General features: G+C 37.1%; 1 protein-coding gene across 3 annotated transcripts in view; it reads right to left on the bottom strand.

Moving 5' to 3' along the window:
* DMD (dystrophin) overlaps positions 1-22,119 on the bottom strand; it is a 2,141,216-nt gene that overhangs the window by 1,472,596 nt on the left and 646,501 nt on the right. For all 3 annotated transcript variants that reach the window (XM_084869361.1, XM_084869360.1, XM_084869362.1), the window contains one exon: positions 14,786-14,965. In XM_084869361.1, the coding sequence (XP_084725487.1) occupies positions 14,786-14,965 (180 nt within the window). The remainder of the gene's footprint in view (positions 1-14,785; positions 14,966-22,119) is intronic.

The following is a 22,119-nucleotide window of genomic DNA, read 5'->3' as shown; positions in this document are numbered from 1 at the left end:
GCTTGTGGACCTGGGCCCTGGGTGGCAGGCAACCTGTGAGCAGAAGGCCATCTGCCCTTGGGGCTTTTAGGCACCGAACGAACAATACTTCTAGAGGTGGGGCGGTAGCCCCCCTCACACCCGCCCCCCCCCCCCAGGTGTGAGGAGCAGGGCAGCCTGGCCAGTTCTGCTCGCTCATTGGTCCAATGAATGAGGGGGCGGGGTTTCTGGAACAAGGGATCAGGGCCAGGCCTAGTGCTGAAGGCCTTCAAGTCAATGAGGGGGCGGGGCCAGGTGAACAGCTGAAGGCAGTCATGTCAACAAGGGGGCAGGGCCAGGTGAAGGGCAGGCAATTGTGACCTAAGCAGGAGAAAGGCTGGTCGCCAGGGATACAGGGAGGTGGGCAGGGGGGCAGGAGTGGGGGGAAGGCCTGCTGGCAGTGAGGCCTGCTGCCAGGCAGCAGGGACCTAAACAAGGAAGCTGGGGTTTTGGGGGGCTGGCTCATTGATCAGCCAGAAGAGGCCAAGCCAAGAATGGATTGGGGCCAGAGGCAACACTGGGAAGTGGTCCAGTGGATAAGGCCATGGGGCCCTGTGAATGAGGATGGGGGTCCCCAGTGGGCACAAAAGCCCCATCTTCCCCTGGTCCAGACTGGATGCCAGGAAGAAGGTCTCTTGTCCTCAAGGAAGGGCTTTCCCCAAGAATGCAGCAGAAAGCTCGCCCTCAGGGCCCAACAACCAGTAAGTACTGTGTTTCCCTGAAAATAAGACATCTTCCGAAAATAAGAACTACTTGCAGGTTTCCTTCTGAGTGAAATATGAGGCGTCCCCCGACAATAAGCCCCCCACACCTTACCCCCTAGGCCAAACATGAGAGTTTTGGTCCACTGATTCTGAAAGAAATGGAGTCACAAGAAATTCACCAGGAAATTCAGGAATTGGATTGTTATGATCATGTTCAAAAGATGTTGACACGATTGTCATTGAATAAATGAGTAAATTCGTGATACTGTAGGATTCTCAGTTTTTGGGATTTGTGTTGACAACTATCGTATTTTCTGGCATATAAGACGACACTGTGTTCAAGTAAAAAGCCTGCTCCGATTGGCCAGTCAGAGAGGCGGTCTATTAAAAAAAGAACTGGTGTTGCCTTGGAAGTGGGGGGTAGTCTTATACAGCGAATATCGGCCTAAACCTAGGTTTTAACTGTAAAATTGGGGGGTCGTCTTATATGTCGGAAAATACTATAGCTTTTTTTTAAAAGAGGATATTATGAGATACTGCATTTCTACATGTATAGAGCACAAGTTTTATCATCTCTAAGATGTCCATAGATTATTCAGAATCAATTACTTCACTTCAAACAATAATATGTGGACACAAGATGGCCAGCAGGGGAGGGCACTTGGGAGGCACCAGGCCTACAAGGGAGGGCAGTTGAGAGGGACCAGGCCCGCAAGGGAGGGCACTTGAAGGCAATCGACCCTGCAAGGGATTGAGTTGGGGGTGACCAGGCCAGGAGAGGAGGGAAGCTGGGGCAAACGGGCTGGTAGGGGAGCAGTTAGACATTAATCAGGCTGGCATGGGAGTGGTTAGGGGGTGATCAGGCTGGTAGGCAGAAGCGGTTAGGGGCAATCAGGAAGGCAAGTGAGCAAGCAGTTGGGAGCCAGCAGTCCTGGATCCTGAGAGAGATCCCAGATTGGAGAGGGTGCAGGCTGGGCTAAGGGACAACCTCCTCCCCTCGCCCCAGTGCACGAATTTCATTCACAGGGCCTCTAGTTTTTAATAAAATAGCAGGATATAGATCCGTAATTTTTCTATATTATATTCATTATCATACTATAATTAAAAATAGCATTTCATTTTCTTTGGGATAAAATAATGAGAAAACAACTTCACTAACCCTGTAAATATAGGGTATAATTTGTTATGTATAACAAATCAGAAACTACTTTCAATACCTACTCCATCTATAATAATAAAAGCAAAACATGCTAATTAGTCTGTATGTCCTTTCAGACATCCTTCCGGACAACCTTTTGGAGGAAGCTGGGGATGTAAGGGCCGAGACGGCTGCCATGGTAGTGGGGGCCAAAGCAGAAGCAGGCAGCAGGTAGGGGCCAATGCAGCTGCCGCGGTGGTGGGAGCCAAGAATGTTGCATGAATTTCTTACATTGGGCCTCTAGTATAAGAATAAAAAAACATTTGGTCATGTATTAAATTTCCCCATGCTTTTATTGACCATAAACAATTATATATTAGAATCATTAAAAATATATTGAATTAAATTTTCCCACTGTTAGAGATCAAAACACCTAGTGGAGGCCTGCCTTACTATGACTTCACTCATTAAGAATTTGTTTTGAACCTGGGCCAACACAGAATAAGTTGAACATTGTTTCTGTCTAACAGTCTTAAAGATCTGAAGCTTCATTATCATGACTCTGATAAGTCTTATTTCCAAGCTCTATAATAAATACTAGTTATTTGCTAGAATTGGATTTAATCTGATTGATGGTTGAAAACCTAGATTCCCTGCTTTGGACACCATAGACAGAGAAATCAATCTGAAACTGTGTAAGTTACTCAGATGCTGAATCACAATGTTTCAATTAAATTACAACATGTATTAAACAGGGCATTCGGAAATGAATAAAATGAAATCTCTATTTTGGGGGATTTTATAGCATAGGAATGAAGATAACAACCACACAAATAATTGTGAAATAGGGTGAGTGTTACATGAAAAATGTAAGCCTGCAAAATAATTACATTCACTAACATAGCAAGCAAGGAAGTTCCTTCTTAAATGTTACAAAAAGAAAATTCCCTTTGCTAGTATCTTAACCTTTACATTTCTTTTGATGCTAAAGGCCGCAAATAACATTTATTCCTGTTCAGAGGGTCACTTATAAGAGTAAAATGCTGGAAATAGCCTAATGCCAGTAAGTGATGGTTTTCAGAATACGGGCCTGGCCCACAGGGTGCATAAGGCCTGCAAAATCATTTGGTCTGACCCTGCCAAGGTATTAGGAGTGAGTTAATTGTTTGACCATATACAGCAGGCTAATTTTTAAGTTGATAATTTTGTGTGGCCTGAAAATGATGTTATAAATACCCAAATGGCCCTTGGCAGAAAAATGGTTACCCATCCAGGGTTTAAATAAATTATACTACATGCATGTGATAAAGGATAAAATATTGTACACGTTTCAAATATTTTAAAATGCCATTGGAATTCTTTTACATAAGTAGTACTGATTAAACAATGCAAGATATAAAATTACAGGTTATTTTTGACAGAGAAAGCACATATCATTTCTATTGTGCCCTATATATTTCTGAATTCTTTATATTTTCCATCATTGTACAATAAAACATTTTCCACAAAACATTACTTCTATAAGCAGAGAAAAATTGCAAACTCTCTAAGTTGTCGTTTTAAGTCTATAATTCCTATTTATCTTTGGAATTATAAGACTGTCATCCAAATATATTAAAATTAAGAGGACTAAACATCTGATAAGAATGACTTACTGCCTTCACTAAAACATTAAATAGTGCAAGATCAAAATTAGAATATAATATAGTTTGGGCTACATTCAACAAACTAAATGTCTACCTAACTAAATTCTTATCCATTCACCTTTCTCCATTTTGATTATGAGTATATCAAAAATTACTTTGGCCCTAGCTGGTTTGCTCAGTGGATAGAGCATCAGTCTGCAGATTGAATGATCCCAGGTTCAATTCTGGTCAAGCGTACATGCCTGGGTTGCAGGCTTGATGCCTGGTAGGGGGCATGCAGGCAGTAGCCAATCAGTGACTCTCTCTCATCATTAACATTTCTCTTTCTCTCTCTCTCTCTCTCTCTCTCTCTCTCTCTCTCTGTCTGTCTCTCTCTCTGTCTCTCATTTCTTTTCTCTGAAATCAATAAAAAAATTTAAAATAAGAAAATTACTTTGAAATGTTCTCATGAAAGTAAAATATATTTGTTTTTAAATACTGTATTTCTTGGATCTGTCAATTAATCTGCCCAGTAAAAATGGGAAAGAGTTAGTTTAAAATTATATGTCTTTAGGTTTGGAAGCTAGTTGCTCTTTTTAAAAATTTATTAAATTTTTTGGGGTGACATCTATATTTACCTTATAAAAGCCTAATATGCAAATTATCTCCTCTGGAGTTTGATCCCTTGCTATGACATGTGTTGACCACCAGAGGTGGCACAGTGGCAGGCCCCAATTGTCCCTAATCACCAGCCAGGCCTAAGGACCCTACCTGTGCACAAATTTCATGCACCAGGCCTCTAGTTTTTAATAAGATCATGTAGGTTTCAAATACAGATTTCTATGATACATCATCTGTGTATTACCCAAAGTAACATCATCCACTGTCACTAATTATTTGACCCCTTTGACCCATCCCTACACTCTACCATTTCCCTGTGGTAACCACCATAAAAACTTATAGTTATTAAAAGTAGAGGTCTATGAGCCAGGCTTACAATTAGCAAACACTAGGTCCATAGTTCAGATACTGTAATAATTGGGTCAGGTTAGTTGTTATCTCAGAGCTTTTACTTAATTTTTTATATGTAAAATTTGAATGAAGACACATCTCTCACAGAGATGTGGTAAACATGATCAACTTCATGGGTGTGCAACTTATGCAGACATCAGTTTATGCAGTTCCCTCACCCAGAAGGACTCCATGCTTGGTTTCATACTCTACTGTAAACTCTTAAAATTCTTAATGATATTTGAACAAGAAGCCCCACATTTTAATTTTGTATCGGGCCCCATACATTATGTAGCCAGTCCTGTTTGCAAGAATAAAATTATGTAATGTCTAAACACAGTAAGTGCTCTCTTAATATACATAGTAGCAATAATGACTGTCCCTTCTCAATGTTCAGAGAAAATTCAGGATTTTTTTCTCTACTGAACTTTCTGACTCATAAGGTTATATAGGTTGATTTCCAAATATTGCATTTTCCCATTGAGAAAAAAATTGAAAAAGCATTTGCGCAGCCATAACATTGTATAATTTAAGTAGATCTAGAAAAAAGAAACTGCTCTCTAAATAGTAAAATTATTTCTTACCATAGTCTCTTCCATTTGTTTAAAAATTCAGATTTTGAAGAGGAAATATATGTACATTTAAAGAATATTTTAAAAAGAATATAAAAGGGCATACAAGGACTGATTCTGAAACTGACATAGCAGAGATAGTTGGAATCTCTTCACTAATTACTCTAAAGTTTTATATAACATTTCTTTAACACTACTGCCTGCAGTTTCTCGAAGACAAGTAGTTATATTTACAACCTATGATCTTTTTTTAAATTATGTTTTTATTGCTTTTAGAAGGAGAAAAGGAGAAAGATATAGAAAGATTACATCAATTGGCTGCCTACTGGAGATTGAGCCAGTAACCTGGGCAAGTGCCCTGACCAGGAATCAAACCCAGACCTCCTGGTTTTTGGGCCAACACTCGACCACTGAAACACACAGTCCAGTCCTTATTCTTACATTTTAAATTAACTTTCTTGGTGCTGATATTTTTTCTCTTACTTTCAGCCTATATTCACAGTTGCATATTTTAATTTTCCATTTAATTACTTAAATATTATTGCCCTTCTAAGTTCCTTGGGGTTAAAGATTTCTATTTCTTGCCTTGCAAGATATCCACTATTTGAACATTTAAAGAAATGTATAAAAAGAGATTCAATAATTGAAAATTAAAAAGAGATTCAAGTTATAAAGGGTTAGTTATCTAATTATCATTAAAATACTTAAAATAATAGCTACCAATTCTGAGGCTCTTCAAATGTTCAAAGCATTATTCTAAGTACTTTGCATTCATTATCTTATTTAAAATAATTAGAATAGTATCTGAGATAAAGGCTTAAGGAGTGATAGCTGTCATTACCTTGCAAGGACCCTAAGAATAAATGTAGATATTATTCCCATTTAATAAATAAAAGGTAAAATTTAAGGCAGATACAACTTGTAAATGGCTGAGCAGAGTTATAAGCGCAAGTATGATATTTCTTTCAGCCAGATCTTAGTAGGTATGCTCACTTGCTGCAACACATGTTCAGATTTCTGAATGGCAGTTTTCCTTTAAGTTGTATAGCTGGTGAGTGTGTTCATATACACAGACATACACATGTAATGTCAGAAGAATGAAAATGAACATAATGACTATCTTTAATGCTTTAGATCTTGATGAATTATAATTAAATCTGTGCAAAATAAATCAAATGCAATACACCTGGTTTATTTAAAAATATAATGAGGTTGACAACTGTGGACCGACATTTTCCCTGTGTTTTTGTTTTGTTTTATTTGTTTTTGTTTTTAAGCTTTCACTTGAATATGTTTTATTTTGTTAGTTATTTACAATCAATTTTCACTTACCTCCATATGCCCTTCATTGTGTAGATTATTTTTTAAATTCTTTATTGTTGAAAGTATTGTATATGTTCTATTTTCCCCTATGTTTTTTGTATGTACATAACTTTGGAAAAATCACTGATTTTTAATAGATAAGGAGGAATTGTACTTTTATAGCTTAAAACATAAGCTCAGTAACTGCCTAAAACATAAGTCTGGTAGCCAGACTGAAAACTATCTCTGTAGGGATGGCAGCACAAGACAGAGAAGTAACTGTATGCTGCACTTTATGATAAACCTGGGGTAAAAGATCAGGTGTTCACAAAGGGAGCGGACCTATCAATCAATACTCTATAAAATGCTATATCTCATGAAAGATCACAGAGCAATTGCCAAAGCTAAGTGTAGTGTACAAGAAGTGCTAGCTAAAGTTCATGACAATGGCTTATTGACAAGATTTTAATATTTAACTGTTACCCTTTTGGTACTAGTAATAAGGCTGTGTAATTTCTTAAATAGACACTGACATTGGGATCATGAGCACAATTAGAGTCAATATTCATAAGACATAATAAAGGAAGTATTCCTCCTATTTGAAATAAAATATTGTACAATTAAGAAGGCTTATCCTACAAAATTTTAATTTTATGTACATATTTTGTCCCTCAATTCAAATTAGCTTTCATACAAATTGACAGAAAAAAAGAGATATATGTGGGCTTCAGAATTCGTATTAAACAGAATTTGGGCAACTATTTGAATTAACTGCATCTGAAGAAATTCAAGAGGCAACAAGATTTATTTTTTCTGATCCACATGACCTTCCTCTACACACCATCTGATTTTAAGTAATAAAATGTATTCTGTAACTAGAAATGCAGATTATCAAGCATATATATAGGAAAAGAATTTGTATCTTTCTTTATGTGTTATTTCATTTATTGTCAGTAGAGAACAGATGTATCATTAAAGATGCTGAATATTTTTATCTTTATCTTAATTACAATTTCATGAGGAGTGAAATGTAATCATTTCAGATCTAGTCTTCTTAAATACGAAGAGAATTTTATTTTCAATATCATCTGCCAGCCAACTCTGAGACTGACAGCAGAGATATTTGGAATCTCTTCACTAATTACTCTAGAGTTTTGTTTTATTTATTTATTTATTTATTTATTTATTTATTTATTTTTAATTAAGGTATTATGTGTATATATCTTTCCATTGCCCTCCCACTCCCATACATGCCTCCCCCGCCCCCGAGTTTTTCGTCCATTGGTTTTGCTTATATGCATGCATACAAGTCCTTCGGTTGATATCTTATCTCCCCCAGATCTCCCTATCCTCCCTCTGTAATCTGACAGTCTGTTTGTTGCTTTACTATCTCTGTATCTATCTTTTTGTTCATCAGTTTATAATGTTCTTTATTATCCATAAATGAGTGAGGTCATGTGATATTTCTCTTTCATTGACTGGCTTATTTCACTCAGCATGATGATCTCCAATTCCATCCAGTTTGCTACAAATGATGAGAATTCCTTTTTTATGGCAGCATAGTATTCCATTGTGTAGATGTACCATGGTTTTTTTTATCTAATCATCTGATAGGCATCTAGGCTGTTTCCAAATTCTGGCTATTGTAGATTGTGCTGCTATGAACATAGGGGTGCATATATCCTTTCTGATTGGTGTTTCTAGTTTCTTGGGATATATTCCTAGAAGTGGGATTACTGGGTCAAATGGGAGTTCCTTTTTCAGTTTTTGAGGAAACTCCACACTGTTCGCCACAGTGGTTGCACCAGTCTGCATTCCCACCAGCAGTGCACGAGGGTTCCTTTTTCTTAGCAACCTCACCAACACTTGTCGTTTGTTGATTTGTTGATGTTAGCCATTCTGATAGGTGTGAGATGGTACTGCATTGTTGTTTTGGTTTGCATATCTCGGATAATTAGTGACTTTGAGCATGTTTACATGTGCCTCTTGGCCTTCCTTCTGTCTCCTAGAGTTTTATATAAAACTAGAGGTCTCGTGTATGACATTCATGCACTTTGTGGGGGTCCCTCAGTCCGACCTGTGCCCTCTAGGGAGGATGTCCAACTGACAGCTTAGGCCCACTCCCCATGGGTAGTTGGAAAACTTAGTGCTTCGCCAGCTATCAGCCCAGAGTATGGCTGAGCAGCACTCCCCTGGTGGGAGCGCACTGATCACAGGGGGACAACTCCTATGTTGAGCATCTGTCCCTGGTGGTCAGTGTGTGTCATAGAGACCAGTCATTCAGTCTAAGTGGTGCCTCACACAACGAACTTAATTCGTTCCAGGAGCAAGTTTGTTATGCGGAAAGTTCGTTATGTGAAACGCGTTTTCCCATAACAATACATGTTAAAAAAAATAATTCGTTCTGTAGCATAAAATATGCTAAGATGACATAAAAAAAGATAAATTTTTTGTTATTATTTTTATTTAGATACATCTAAAAACATATTTTTTTTTAAAAAAACACACATTTTTTTAATTTTAAGACAGACTAAGTAGAGTCTACCGAATCTTGCACATCTTCATCCATTTTCTGCTTTTTGGCCAATGGTTTCATGAAAAACCTGTCCAAAGTTCGCTGTGCGAGGCGTTCTTTATGCGAGGCACCACTGTATTTGCATATTAGCCTTTTATTATATAGGATTATTATATAGGACCAGTGGCCTGGTGCATGAAATTCACGAATGGGGGAGGTCCCTCAGCCCAGCATGCACCATCTCCAATCTGGGATCCCTAAGGGGATGTCTGACTACTGGTTTAGCCCCAATCTGGCAGTTGTACATCCCTCTCACAATCCAGGACTATTGGCTTCTAACCACTCGCCTGACTGTCTGCCTGATTGCTCCCTAACTGCTCCCCTGTAGGTTCTTGCTATTCATCACTCTGAATATTTCTTGCCACTCCCATCTGGCCTACATAGTTTCTATTGAGAAGTCAGTTGACAATCTTATTGATGCTCCCTTGTAAGTAATTTACTGTTTTTCTTTTGCTCCTTTTAATATTCTCTCTTTGTCTTTTGCTCTTGGCATTTTAATTATGATGTGTCTTGGTGTGGTCCTCTTTGGATTCCTTTTGTTTGGGGTCTGTGTATTTCCTGGACTTATAAGTCTATTTCTTTCACCAAGTGGGGGAAGTGATCAGTCATCATTTCTTCAAATAGGTTTTCAGTATCTTGCTCTCTCTCTTCTTCTGGTACCTCCATAATTCTGATTTTTGTACACTTGAAGTTGTCCCAGAGGCTTCTTACACTATCTTCAACTTTTTTGATTCTTTTTTATTTTTGTTTTTCCAGTTGAGTGTTCTTTGCTTCTTTGTATTTTGAATATTTGACTTGATTCTTGCATTCCTCTAGTCTGCTGTTGTGTCTCTGTATAATATTTTGTACTTCTGTCAGTGTATGATTAATTTCTAGTTGGTCCTTTTTCATATCCTCAAGGGTCTTGCTAAATTTATCGTCCTTTTCTAGAAAATTCTTGAAAAACCTTATAACTGGTTTTGTACTCTATATCCAGTCATTTGTTTTCCTCTATTTCTTTCGTTTGTGATCTGTTTCTTTGTTTCCCCATTTTCGCTGCTTCCCTCAATTAGTATGGTAGCTTTGTGAGATAGATGTCTTATATGGCCCAGTGGATCGGCCTCCCCAGTTACCTGAGGTGGACACTCTTGGTGCACCCCTTTGTGGACTGTGTGTACAGCTTTGGTGTAGTTAAGTCTTGATTGTTGTTGGTATCACTGGGAGTAATTGACCTTTAGGCCAATTGCATGTGAATATCAGCTGTGTCTACACCGGGATATCTTCTGTGCTGGAGACAGCCTTATGGGACCAGACTTGCAAAATTGCAAAAGCCTCTGTGCTCAGCTTGGATGTGGCGGAGTCTCAGGGGTGAGAAAACAGTCTTGGCTTCCCATCAGCCCTGCCTTTGTGTGCGCGCCTCCAGACATCTGCCTTCCATAGGCTCCCCTTTCTGCCTGACAGTCCAGATCCCCCAATATGAGCCTGGGTCCACGGGGTTTCGCCCGGAACTGGGCTTCAGTGCAGTCTAGGGCTTCCTTCCCCCTCCTGCCAGAGAAAGCCAGCCAGGCACTTAGCCACCCCTCCTCTCTGCATGTGTATCTCCATACCTCAGCCCTTTGCAGCTCCTCTGATTCTCTGTGAGCTTTTCTCTTTCCTTCTATTTGTAGAATTTCCACTAAACCAACTTTCCTGTGGTTCTGGATAATGTCCATTCTGTCTTTCAGTTGTAGTTTTGAAATTGTTGTGTGAGGCAGCAGTTTAGGTACTTAACTGTGCCACCATCTTTGTTTCTCTCCTGAATAATGTGATTTATAGACTCACTAAACAGTATGACTTTGCATAGTATATATGATTTCAGTTAAATGGGGAAAATAATATTTCAAATCACTTTCAAATATATTTAATTATAAAGTATTAACTATAATGAATTTTTGAATATCATATTACCTAATTATAATGAAGATAAAATTGTGTACTTCAGGATCAGAGCATTTAGGAAAGAAACAGTATGTATTTCAACAAGCATATTTACAAAAAATTGAGAGGAAACACATGGTCATATGAATACTTAAATAAGTCAATCCAGGATATATTTCATTTGCTCCCTTTTCTTTATTTTAAGTGTCCACATAGCAAGGACTATTATTCTTTCTAACTTTTAGAAGCAAAAAATAAATTATATGACTGCCTAATCACTATGTTGCATACTGGAAACCTATATAATATATGTTAACTGTCACTGAAAAATCTTTTTTTTAAATTATCTTTACTTTCTCATCAACTTAAGCATGCTTTGCTGTGTCCAGATATTATTCAAGACAGACCTGACTTTGAAATGCAAGACAGCAGCTCTCACAGTTGATTTTTATCACATTTTGATCGCTGGCCATGCTACTGTTTTAGAAGGTCAAAATCCCTCAAAGCTTTGACCTGAATAGCAGTCAAAATTTTGGTCACACAATGTTCTTTATACTAACACAATCAGTGGCTTTGTCATCTCCATAACAGTTCTTATATCATACTGAATTTTAACCATTACTAGAATTTTGCTCCTTCTTTGTGGCACCAATTATTTTAAAGGATTTTTTAAAGACTAAGTACATTTTCCCCCATGAACATGCTGGTAGATATGCATACAAGTAAGCTTTGTTCTCCAAAGTCATGACCTTACTCTCAAAATTCTTGGAATTTTTCTTTTGTAATAACTAGAGGCTTCGTGCACAAAATTCCTTCATTGAGTGGTGTCCCACAGCCCAGCCTGCTCCCTCTCCAATCCAGGACATCCCTCTTCGAAGTCTGGGACTGCTGGCTCCTAACTGCTTGCCTTTCTGCCTGCCTGATCACCCCTAACCACTCTACATGCCTGTCTTATTGCCCCTGTCTCTGCTTGCAGGCCTGGTCATCCCCTAACTGCCCCCTACTGCCCTGGTCCCCCCAAACTGCATTTACTAATGCAGCCACTCCCTAACTTTCACCATGATGGCCTGGTTGCCCCATAACTGTCCAAAAGGAAGTTGGACATACAGAAGATGTCCTGTTGACCCGGTCTAATTAGCATATTACCATTTTTTTAGTATAGATTTTGACCATGTTCAATCTGACCTTCAGTAAAAAAATCAATGGCTTTGTTAGTTGTAAGATAATATTTTTTGCTTATTCTATCTCCTTTTAATTCCTCTTTCCCTGGTTAGCTACATTTTTTAAAAAAAGCTAATGAGTAAAAAATGAAATGAGCTTAAGAGAAGTTCAAGGTTAGTGTTCTAGGAAGCAACTTGCCTAATAAATACATTTATCTGCTTTTGATCTTGTATAGAAGTGTACAACTGTTTGAAAATTAAAATAATCATAGTGAACCATAATATGCCCACCAGACTCACTAAACAGTATACTTTGCATATCCAGAACACATCCCCCTCCAAATGCTTTCATATCTATTGCTTTACTTTATTCTCATCAGATACATGTTGTAATGTACATTGGACATGATTTTATAAAGAAATAAACAAACGAGAGCAAGTACTGTTTTATTGCAGATTTTGAAAAGTTAAAAAATAAGAGGTTAAATAAGTTGCCCTGGGTGGTGATTTCATAATTTCTAGACCATTAAAAATAAGACTTCTAATTTTTTTTTTACTAACTGGCATAATAAATTCATAATATTTTGATGAGTTGTCCAACCTCTTCAGAAAGTGTGGCATTCCAAGGAAATGAGCATATTTCACTACTGCATTGTTAGAAAGGTCACCATTCTCCCTATTTCAGGCAGCATTGTGTAAAATCACAATGTGAAATTGGCCCATGATTCATTATCTTGCTAATTCAATGTTTTTTTTTTTTTAAAAAAAATATGGCCAGTAGACTATATGAAAGACTATATGCATATTACTGGCCTGCTCAATGAGATTTTCTCAACACAGATTCTAGGACTATACATTTTAATTAGTTTCCCAGGTGAATATTATGCAGACTCAAGTTTGAAAACTATTGTGCCTGGCTGGTATGGCTCAGTGATTGAGCACAACCTGTGAACCGGGAGGTCACAGTTTGATCCCTGGTCAGGGCACATGCCCCAGTTGTGGGCTCGATCCCACGTGGGGCATGCAGGAGACAACCAATCAATGATTCTCTCTCATCATTGATGTTTCAATCTCTCTCTCCCTCTCCCTTCCTCTCTGAAATCAACTGAAATAAATTTAAAGATAAAATAAAAACTATTGCAAGTGAAGGAGAACATGACCTATTGTTAAGTTACATCCTCATAAACATATTCATTTAAAGGGATATATTTCAAAACAACCTTATCAAATAATGCTATTTTCTCATAACATAGTAACTAATGGTTTTCCAGCAGCAATAATCTATGCAATCAATGGATACATACCAGAAGGGAAACGGGGTTGAGGGAGGTAGAATAGGATAAAGGGGAGATAAGTGGTGATGTAAGGAGACTTGAATTGGTGTGATAAACACACAATACAATACACAGATAACGTATTATATACATATTATATAATTGTACTTCTTAAACCTATATAATTTTATTAAACAATGTCACTCCAATAAATTCAGTAAATTAAAACATAAAAGTATGAAATTTTCTAATGCCTCACATATTTATTACATAGATGCCAATCACACTGCAAAGTAGCCATGGCCAGGTCACTTATAATAAGAGGAATCATATTCTGGTAGTAAAATAACTATTAGATCAAGTTACTGATAATATATAAAATGGAAAACAAATGGAATTTTTATTATTGCCTAATGATTGCACAGAAAATGCTTGCAATTTATATTCTTTCCAAATTTAAATATGAATTTGATTTTAAAAGGAAGCTTAACTATGATTAAAAATCATATATTTTTCCTGATCATATTTTCTTAAGTTGTATTTTTAGAAGCAATACTTCAACCTTCATTTAATCTTTCCATGAATATTTTGTAAGTGCAATCTACCACATGTCAAATCTCAAGAAAACAAAATCTCTGCTCTGTCTCAAAACAGAGTAAATACATGCCTCTAAAGCTATTGAATGTGATCACTGCTGTAATAGAGATGCATGCATGGTGTGCTGAGCTATGAATTGTGACCAATTGGTAAAAGTTGGTCTCTATAATGTAAAACAGTATGGCAAAATATGTTAAATACTGTTATATATAATGTTAATATTTTGAAAACTTCCCATGATTCCACTATCTGACAACATAAGATAGTAAGTTTGCACTTTTAAAATACCTCATTTTATTATATAAACTACCAAAACTTTTAGTTTCAACTTTTAACTGTAAAGTCCAAGTATAACTTAGTATATACTAAGTATAACTTAGATGTTTTCCTAATCTACAGCCAATATGTACTGAATGTAACTAAGCCACATTAATTATTTTATAAATCAACTATCTCTGGCAAGAAGTCCAATGATTAGATTCTCACTTGCTCTAGTACAAAGATATCTTTAGTGAAACCAAAAGATTTGTGCCCTAGGCTACACCTATCACAAACATTCCTTGGACAATTAATTTCCTTCCTCATGGTTCTATGAATCGATGATTTGGGGTTACTTTGGAAACACAGTTCCCTAGCATTTTGTCCAACTGCTCTAAGTCACTCAGATCCCCATTCCTGCTGAAGTGGCAGCTTTACACTCTTAGGCGGTAAATTAGTTCAGTCAATTATCACTCACCCCTCCTACATTCTCTAATATAAAAACATCCATGAAAGCCATGTTTTTATTCAACTAAGTACTTTGCAAGGACTAACCGAATGGCATCCTTTGTAGGGTTAGAGTATTGTTCTCTTAATGCATTAGATTTCAAAAATAGCAAGGAACATTTATTTCAGGATAATTAGAATCACTAACCTGTGCTGAACTCTTTTCAAGTTTTTGGGCTAAATTATCCCAGCGCTGGGCAAAGTTGTTCAGCCGTGCTTCCATTTTTTGTGTTACTGATGTATTTTTCAATGTTGCAAGAAGATCTTGGTAAAGTGACCGGAGTTTGTTCATGTTTTCCCTTTTATTTTCTACCTCTGTTTTCAAAACCTTTTAAAATAAGAAAGAACACAGAATAAGCCTAGGCTACATTTTAAAAACACTCCAATTCAACTTTCTTTTACATGTATTTTCTTATTTGCAAAGAAAATATTGTAATTGTGCCCCAAAGAACCAAAGTATAAAATTAAAATCCCAATAATTTTCCCAAGAAGCTTGAAGTTAAAAAATAAAAGTCAAATGTAGAATAAACAATATAGGAATTTAAAGGTACCTTAAAATATTTGAAGAACTGCCAAGTTAAAAAAAAAAGTAGCCTTTATTCAAAAGATAAAACAATGATCAACATATGGAAATTACTTCTTACATTTAACAAAACAGCCAGTGGTATGGCTCTTGAATATAGTGAATTTACTTTTTATTTCTAGTAGAATTCAAGTGAAATATCACATGCCAGGAATACCAAAGAGATGATGAGCATGGCTAAAAGCCTTCCCATTCTAAAATACTGTAATTATTTGGATAAACTTGCAATGTTACATATTTCTGCAATTTTTACATTTTTCATATATATATGCCAGGATCCATAGCATCCAAAATGACCTAATGGATGACTGAATACCAAGCTGAGCGCACAGCAGGCTCAGGTGGGTGGGGACTGGCAAGTGGGATGAACTGCTGATCTCTCAGAGAGAGGGAGAGGGAGGACTGATGATCAGCCACCCCAGGCTGCTGGGGAGGCTGAAGAGAGAGAGAGGCACAGCTGCTGTTTAGGCTTGGAGAGAGAAGTAAGGTCTGATCCACAGCCTCCATGGCATCTGCCCCTCTCTCCTTACCTCACCAGCAGCCTGGGGAGGCTGTTGATCAGCCTCTCCTCTCTTATCAGGCCCAGATATAGGCTGGAGACACTGACTGGCATAGAAACCAGCCAATCAGAACCAAATCTGGGTGTAGTGTCAGGAGCCAATGGCTGCCTAGGTGGCAGAGCTTTTGAACACTGACTGGAATAGAAACCAACCTATCAGAACCTAATCTGGGTGAACTTTGAGGGTAGAACCTAAGTTGAGGGCTGAGTAGGGGTTTTAAGGGCAACAGCTGTTTGGTGTAAGGTGTAAGAAAGCAGTTCAATTTTTTAATGACCGGTTTGCAGTAGAGTGCATATGGCTGGCTATTAGTCCAGATATAGGGATTATGTATTTTTGTCTTTCTAGAGCATCTCCTCCTTCTGAAAAAGGCTACACTCACATTTAAGCAATCCTATCCTCTGTAATCTATATTAATAAAAGGGTAATATACTACTTAGAATGGGCGGACCGGCCATTTTCCAGATGTCCGACTTCCTTCGTGACAAAGCCATGTTGGTGGGGGCCAAGGCAGAGACAGGTAGGGGCAATCAGACTGGCAGGGAGAGCAGTTGGGAGCAAGACTAGGTCGGCAAGGGAGGGCCACTGGAGGCAAGGTCAGGCCAGCAGGGGATTGCAGTTGGGGGCGACCAGGCCAGCAGGGGAGGGCAGTTGGGGGTGAGATTAGGCTGGCAAAGGAGGGCAGTTAGGGACAATCAGGCAGGCAGGTGAGTTGTTCGGAGCCAGTGGTCCCAGATTGTGAGAGGGATGTCTGACCATCTAAACCAGTGGTTAGATACCCCCAAGGGGTCCCCAATCATAGAGGGTGCAGGCTTGGCTGAGTGAACCCCCACCATGCACAATTTTCATGCACTGGGCCACTAGTTTGAATATGAAATCCTTGTTATGAAGTTTATTGACAAATATTTTAGCATGTTATTCAATTAATTTTGGTTCTTTGAGTATAATTACCTTCTCAAACTAACTTTAGAGTTCATTAAGTAACTGAATATGCCACAAATCCTTTGGAATGACTTTGCATGTTTTCAAAATACATATGTATTTTATGAAATAATTTTTATACCATTCTTATTTCCAAAGTTCCTGTGAGTTATGGAGGATTACATATGCCCTTTGGTTAATATGGAATTAGTAAACAAAGTGGTGTGTGTGAAATCAGTAGATTAGGACAGCTTATTCCTTCACTTTGGAAAATCTAATTTCCAGTCAAACACTAGTCCTTGATATAACTTTTAATCACAGAAGTACTGGAAAGAAAGGGAAAACCTATTTTATTTACCCTTTATAATCCCCTCTTGGTAGTGGTAGCAAAAACAATGAACATAAACTAAGCTGTGAGGCCTGTCATTTCAAAACAAACACAAATTTATTTAAGAATGAACATTATATATGTTAAAGCAATTGTCATGAAACAGATGCACCAATTAATTACTCATAAACTGAAGTTAGTAATAGATAAATTTTATACCTTGATTTTGCCTAAATCAGATTAGCTTTCCTTCCATTAAATTTAAGTGTATACTTGGACTAGTATTAAACCAAAAATTTATGCTACTTGCCTAGAACTGAGACCCAAATTCAAATTTCAGTGTAGAGTCTTCCAATTCTGTATGGTGTCTCATTTTCATTTTATTAACTTTTGGCATTTATTTATTTACTAGTGGCCTGGTGTATGGATTTGTGCAGTGGGGTCCCTTGGCCTGACCTGCGGAGATCGGGCTGAAACCAGCAGTTCAATATCTCCAGAGGGGTCCTGGAGTGCGATAGGGCACTCTGCAATGTTGCTGTTGCTCAGCAGCTCTTGAGTTGAGTGTCTACCCCCTGGTGGTCAGTGTGTATCCTAGCTACCTACTAGTTGTCCAGTCAGCAGTTGCTTAGGCTTTTATAGATAGATAGATAGATAGATAGATAGATAGATAGATAGATAGATAGATATAGATATAGATATAGATATAGATATAGATATAGATATAGATATAGATATAGATATAGATATAGATATATTTACCCTTATCAGAGGAGGATGTGCTTAGAGAGAGGAAGGAAAGGAGAGAGGGAGGGAGAAAGGGTTATAAAGAGGGAGGGATATAGTAGGAAGGAGAAACAGAGAAGAGAAACATCACTGCCTTGCCCCAACCAGGGATTTCAGGGCAAGTCATGCATGCACCTTGACTGGGAATCAAACCTAAAACGTTTATGTGCATAAAACGATGTTCTAACCATCTGAGCCACTATAACTGGAGAGCATGCAATTATTTTATTGTAAGCCATCTCAAGTTATTTTTGGAAAAAGCATGACAGAAATAAAGACATACTTTTAAAAATAGATGTAAATACAATATTCTTTGACTTTCTCAGGGTTTAAGGGATTATTTTAAATAATTATATGTGTGAAGCTAAGAGGTACATCCAGTGTTTAAACTAAATATGTAATGAGTTGAAAACATTTCAGGCAAGAGTCTAAGTTATGCTTAAAGAATAGGAAACAATTTGCACTGGAAATTTATGGGTAACCTCATGTAACCTAACAGGTTTTCATAGATGATCTATAAAACTAATTGGATAGCCAAAGAAATTTAGTGAGAAATGAAACTAAGCCTCCTGTGTTAACACATTAAATTAAATAAAGAAGCATTTGGTGAACATTACAACAATAAAGTGGAAAGTCACCATTAAATACAATTAGGAAAAATACACTCATGGTAAAGTAAAAAGAGTATTATTATGCAACTGTGGAATTATCAAATCAATATAGTTATCTAAATCTATATAACAAAATTCCTGTACTAACAAATGCTTCTATCTAGATCACTGTGTGTGCTTTTTTTAAATGGTGATGGCAGGTTAGTTGTTTTGCCTCAATTTGTTTCCTCTCTTTGCTTTGGGTATCTCCTCCCTTCCTCTCCCTTCCTCTCCCTTCCTCTCCCTTCCTCTCCCTTCCTCTCCCTTCCTCTCCCTTCCTCTCCCTTCCTCCCTCTCTCTCTCTCTCTCTCTCTCTCTCTCTCTCTCTCTCTCTCTCTCTCTCTCTCTCTCTCTCTCTCTCTCTCTCTCTCTCTCTCCTCTCTCTCCATAATCTCAGTTCCTGAAGGGACATCCTACCATGACCAAAAGAGGCAGAAGATAAGAAGTCCATGGTGGTTGCAGATACATTATAGTAATCAACTGCCTTCTACGATCTATCCTTAGATATACATTCTTTTCAATATGGATTCTATATGGCCAGGTTAAAAAAAGAGAGAAAGAGTATTTCTGCTTTTCAAAACCTGATCATAGGACTTTGAGTACCAGAGAAACACAGAGCTCAGGAGGCAAAAGGAAGCTCCAGAAAAATTGTATACAGTCAGAAAGGATCTTAAAAGAAGAAAAATATTGCATTTTCATAGAAGCCACGCACCTGTACCTACCTCCAAAGTAGGCAGGAAGGTACAGTCAATACATCAGATCAGGTGAAGTAGAAACAGCAAGAGACAGCTAAGCTGCTCAAGAAGACCAAATAGGCATTTTCTATCTGGTCAAGGTTAGATGATTTGAAGTAAGAAAAAAATGTACACGTACAAAAGACCCAGGAAGTCTTCACCCTATTCTCATCAGAAGAGTAATGCTAAGACAATTTCTCTTACATAGCAAAATTGATTTCTGAACCTATTGTATGTGCAGTTACTTACCTATATGTGAGAAGTAGTCAACTGATTCAAATCACCTATTGTTATACTTAGGTAGATTGATCCATTGTGGAGATTCTCAACTTAAGAGAACATCAGAATCTCCTGGAAGGCTTATTACAATGCAGATTGCTGAGTACCATTTCCAGACTTTCTGAGTCAGTAGGACTGAGTTGGGGACCTAAGAATTCTCATTTCTACCAAGTTCCCAGGTGATGCTGAAGTAGCTAGTGTGGGGACCACACTGAATCTTTCTGGATGAATTCTTTGAAGATGAGAATGGAATCTAAGATCAAGGTAGCAAGTCCTGGTAAAATAGCACCATCAGTGGGGACGTGCTGGGCTCCCAAAATCATCCCTTCTGTGCCATTTGATCCCATAGGCACCTGAGAGTGCCCAATTCCACAGGAATCCTATATTCCTTGCACATGATACTCTTTTGGATCAAACTTCCCAGAGTTGACCTTCCCTGGCAACCATGACCAGTCCTTCCCAGCATCTTGTACTGGTTCCCATGAACATCTCTTTTGCATGTTTGGGCCTTCCCATGATAGTCTACATTTTCCTATAAGCTTAGAATTCCCCTGGTAAAGGATACAGTTTCTTCTCTCCTTTTCTTTTTATCCTTTATAGCATATAAAACTTCAATTTTTACCATAAAAATAGGCCTACACAATTTGGATAAAACTATAGATATATAGGAAATGAAATACTTGATTCCTCACTGCCCCCCCCCCTCCGCCTCAAATAAAAAGTAGGTAAAACCCCATGGGTTAATAGTGATAATATTTCCACACCAATTACACTAATTGTAAATAAAAGGTTTTTTGTACATGGTATCTATACTTAGGTATGTAGTAGGAACTAGTGACAGATGGCACCTGTTTTGGGTCTCAGATTGTGACATATTTTAATGAACATTAAATTCTTTTTCATTGCCTGAGTCAGCAGGGGAATTTTACCTCAAAGTCTATACCAGCTGTCAGATTTTGTTAATTGGCTTAAACTATCAAATGTAAGACTTATCCATAACATATTTTCACTTTGCTCACAAGTAAGATGACATAATTTGAATTTTAATCATATTGAAAAATTATTGAGAGTTTGCTGAGAGAGCATTTTCATTGCCCTGAGGCTAATAAAGCTGTTTACACACAAAAAGGTCAACATAGTGACATATGATTGTTCAAAATGACAGTTTTTGATTACTGTTAGTTTTTGTCAAGGAATCAAATTATATGACAAGTTTTGAAATGTTTTGAAAAGCCTGGACCAGAGTCTTGATGTCCTAGTGCTTATTTTAACTCTGCTATTAATGTTCTTATATAAATGCCATGTGTTTTTTTTCCTGTGCCTTAATTTCCTCTTCTGAAACAAACTTGTCTCTCTCTCCTCTTCACACCCAATGCTACTTTAGATTAGCTCATCAAACTGGTCTCCTTACTACCAAAAGTCTTACTACTACAGAATGTTAAAAAAAAAAAAAGCAAATTTAACTGTTATAAAACTCTCAATGGCTCCCTATTGCTGCAGAACAAAACTGCAAATATATCACAGATATTTTTTGCATTCTGTTGATATATATATATATTACTTTTTATAAACTTTTCTTTTGTCATAAAATCACTCAAGAAAATATATATTCTTTGAGGAATGATTTCTTATAAACAACAAGCTAGCTTGGAATAACCAGTAATAAAATAGTGACTCTATTTTAAATTAAAAGCCTAAATATTAGTAATTATGAAACAAAAAATGTATAACACAAATAAATATGTTAAAAATGATCCAAATTTAACAGGGAAATTTATTTAAGAAGAGCTTTTAAAGTAAATAATTTAATTACTATGAAGTGTGATATATAATATTAATACAGAGACAAATTTAGATAAAATTATGAAACATTATTTAAAATAAACCTTTGTTTTATATTAGAGTTGACATCAAGTTAGCACTTAATAGAACAGATCTATAAAAAATAAAAAAGAAATCTTAATTATGCAATATTTTACTTTAAAAATAAAGCTTAATATTAGATTGACCTCTCCTTTACTAGAAAATATTAGGATCAACAGTGAAAGAGAGATTTTAGAGTTCTTTTTAAATCCTGTAAAGTTCATCTCAAACTGAAATGTCTTAATGAATACTTCCCTAATGGTTTTTGTTCTGCCAAAGTTCCCTTAGATATCAAAACACAGGCACTTATAATCAATGACATTGGTTTGTTTTAATATTTTTCCTTACTTCCCAAAATAGGGTAAAAGCTTTTTGTATGTGAGGATAATCATCTCTTGTACTGCTGATATTTACCAGAGAACTACTGACGTATATTACTTTAGACATATACTGAGCACTTTTTAGGTCATGTTTTGTTTTGAATTTTAAAGAAAATTAGGGAGAGGGAGGGAGGGAGGGAGAAAGGGAAGGAGGGAGTGAAGGAGGGAGGGAGGGTAAGAGAGAGAAAAATTTCGTGTTCCACTTATTTATGCATTCATTGATTGACTCTTGTATATGTCCTGAATGGGAATCAAACACACCAACTTGGCATATCAGGATAATGCTCTAACTAAAGTCTTATTTCAGGTATGCTATATTTTTTCAAGAGTATAATTTTCTATTAGGAAATAAGGTTGAAAATCTCCCTATATCTTATGGAATTGATGTTTGTATCTCTCCAAAA

This window comes from Pipistrellus hanaki (genome assembly GCF_964339955.1).
Source record: "Pipistrellus hanaki genome assembly, chromosome: X".
NCBI classification, from domain to species: Eukaryota; Metazoa; Chordata; class Mammalia; order Chiroptera; family Vespertilionidae; genus Pipistrellus; species Pipistrellus hanaki.
The sequence above is the reverse complement of the archived record's forward strand: the minus strand, read 5'-3'. Positions and strand labels throughout refer to the sequence as shown.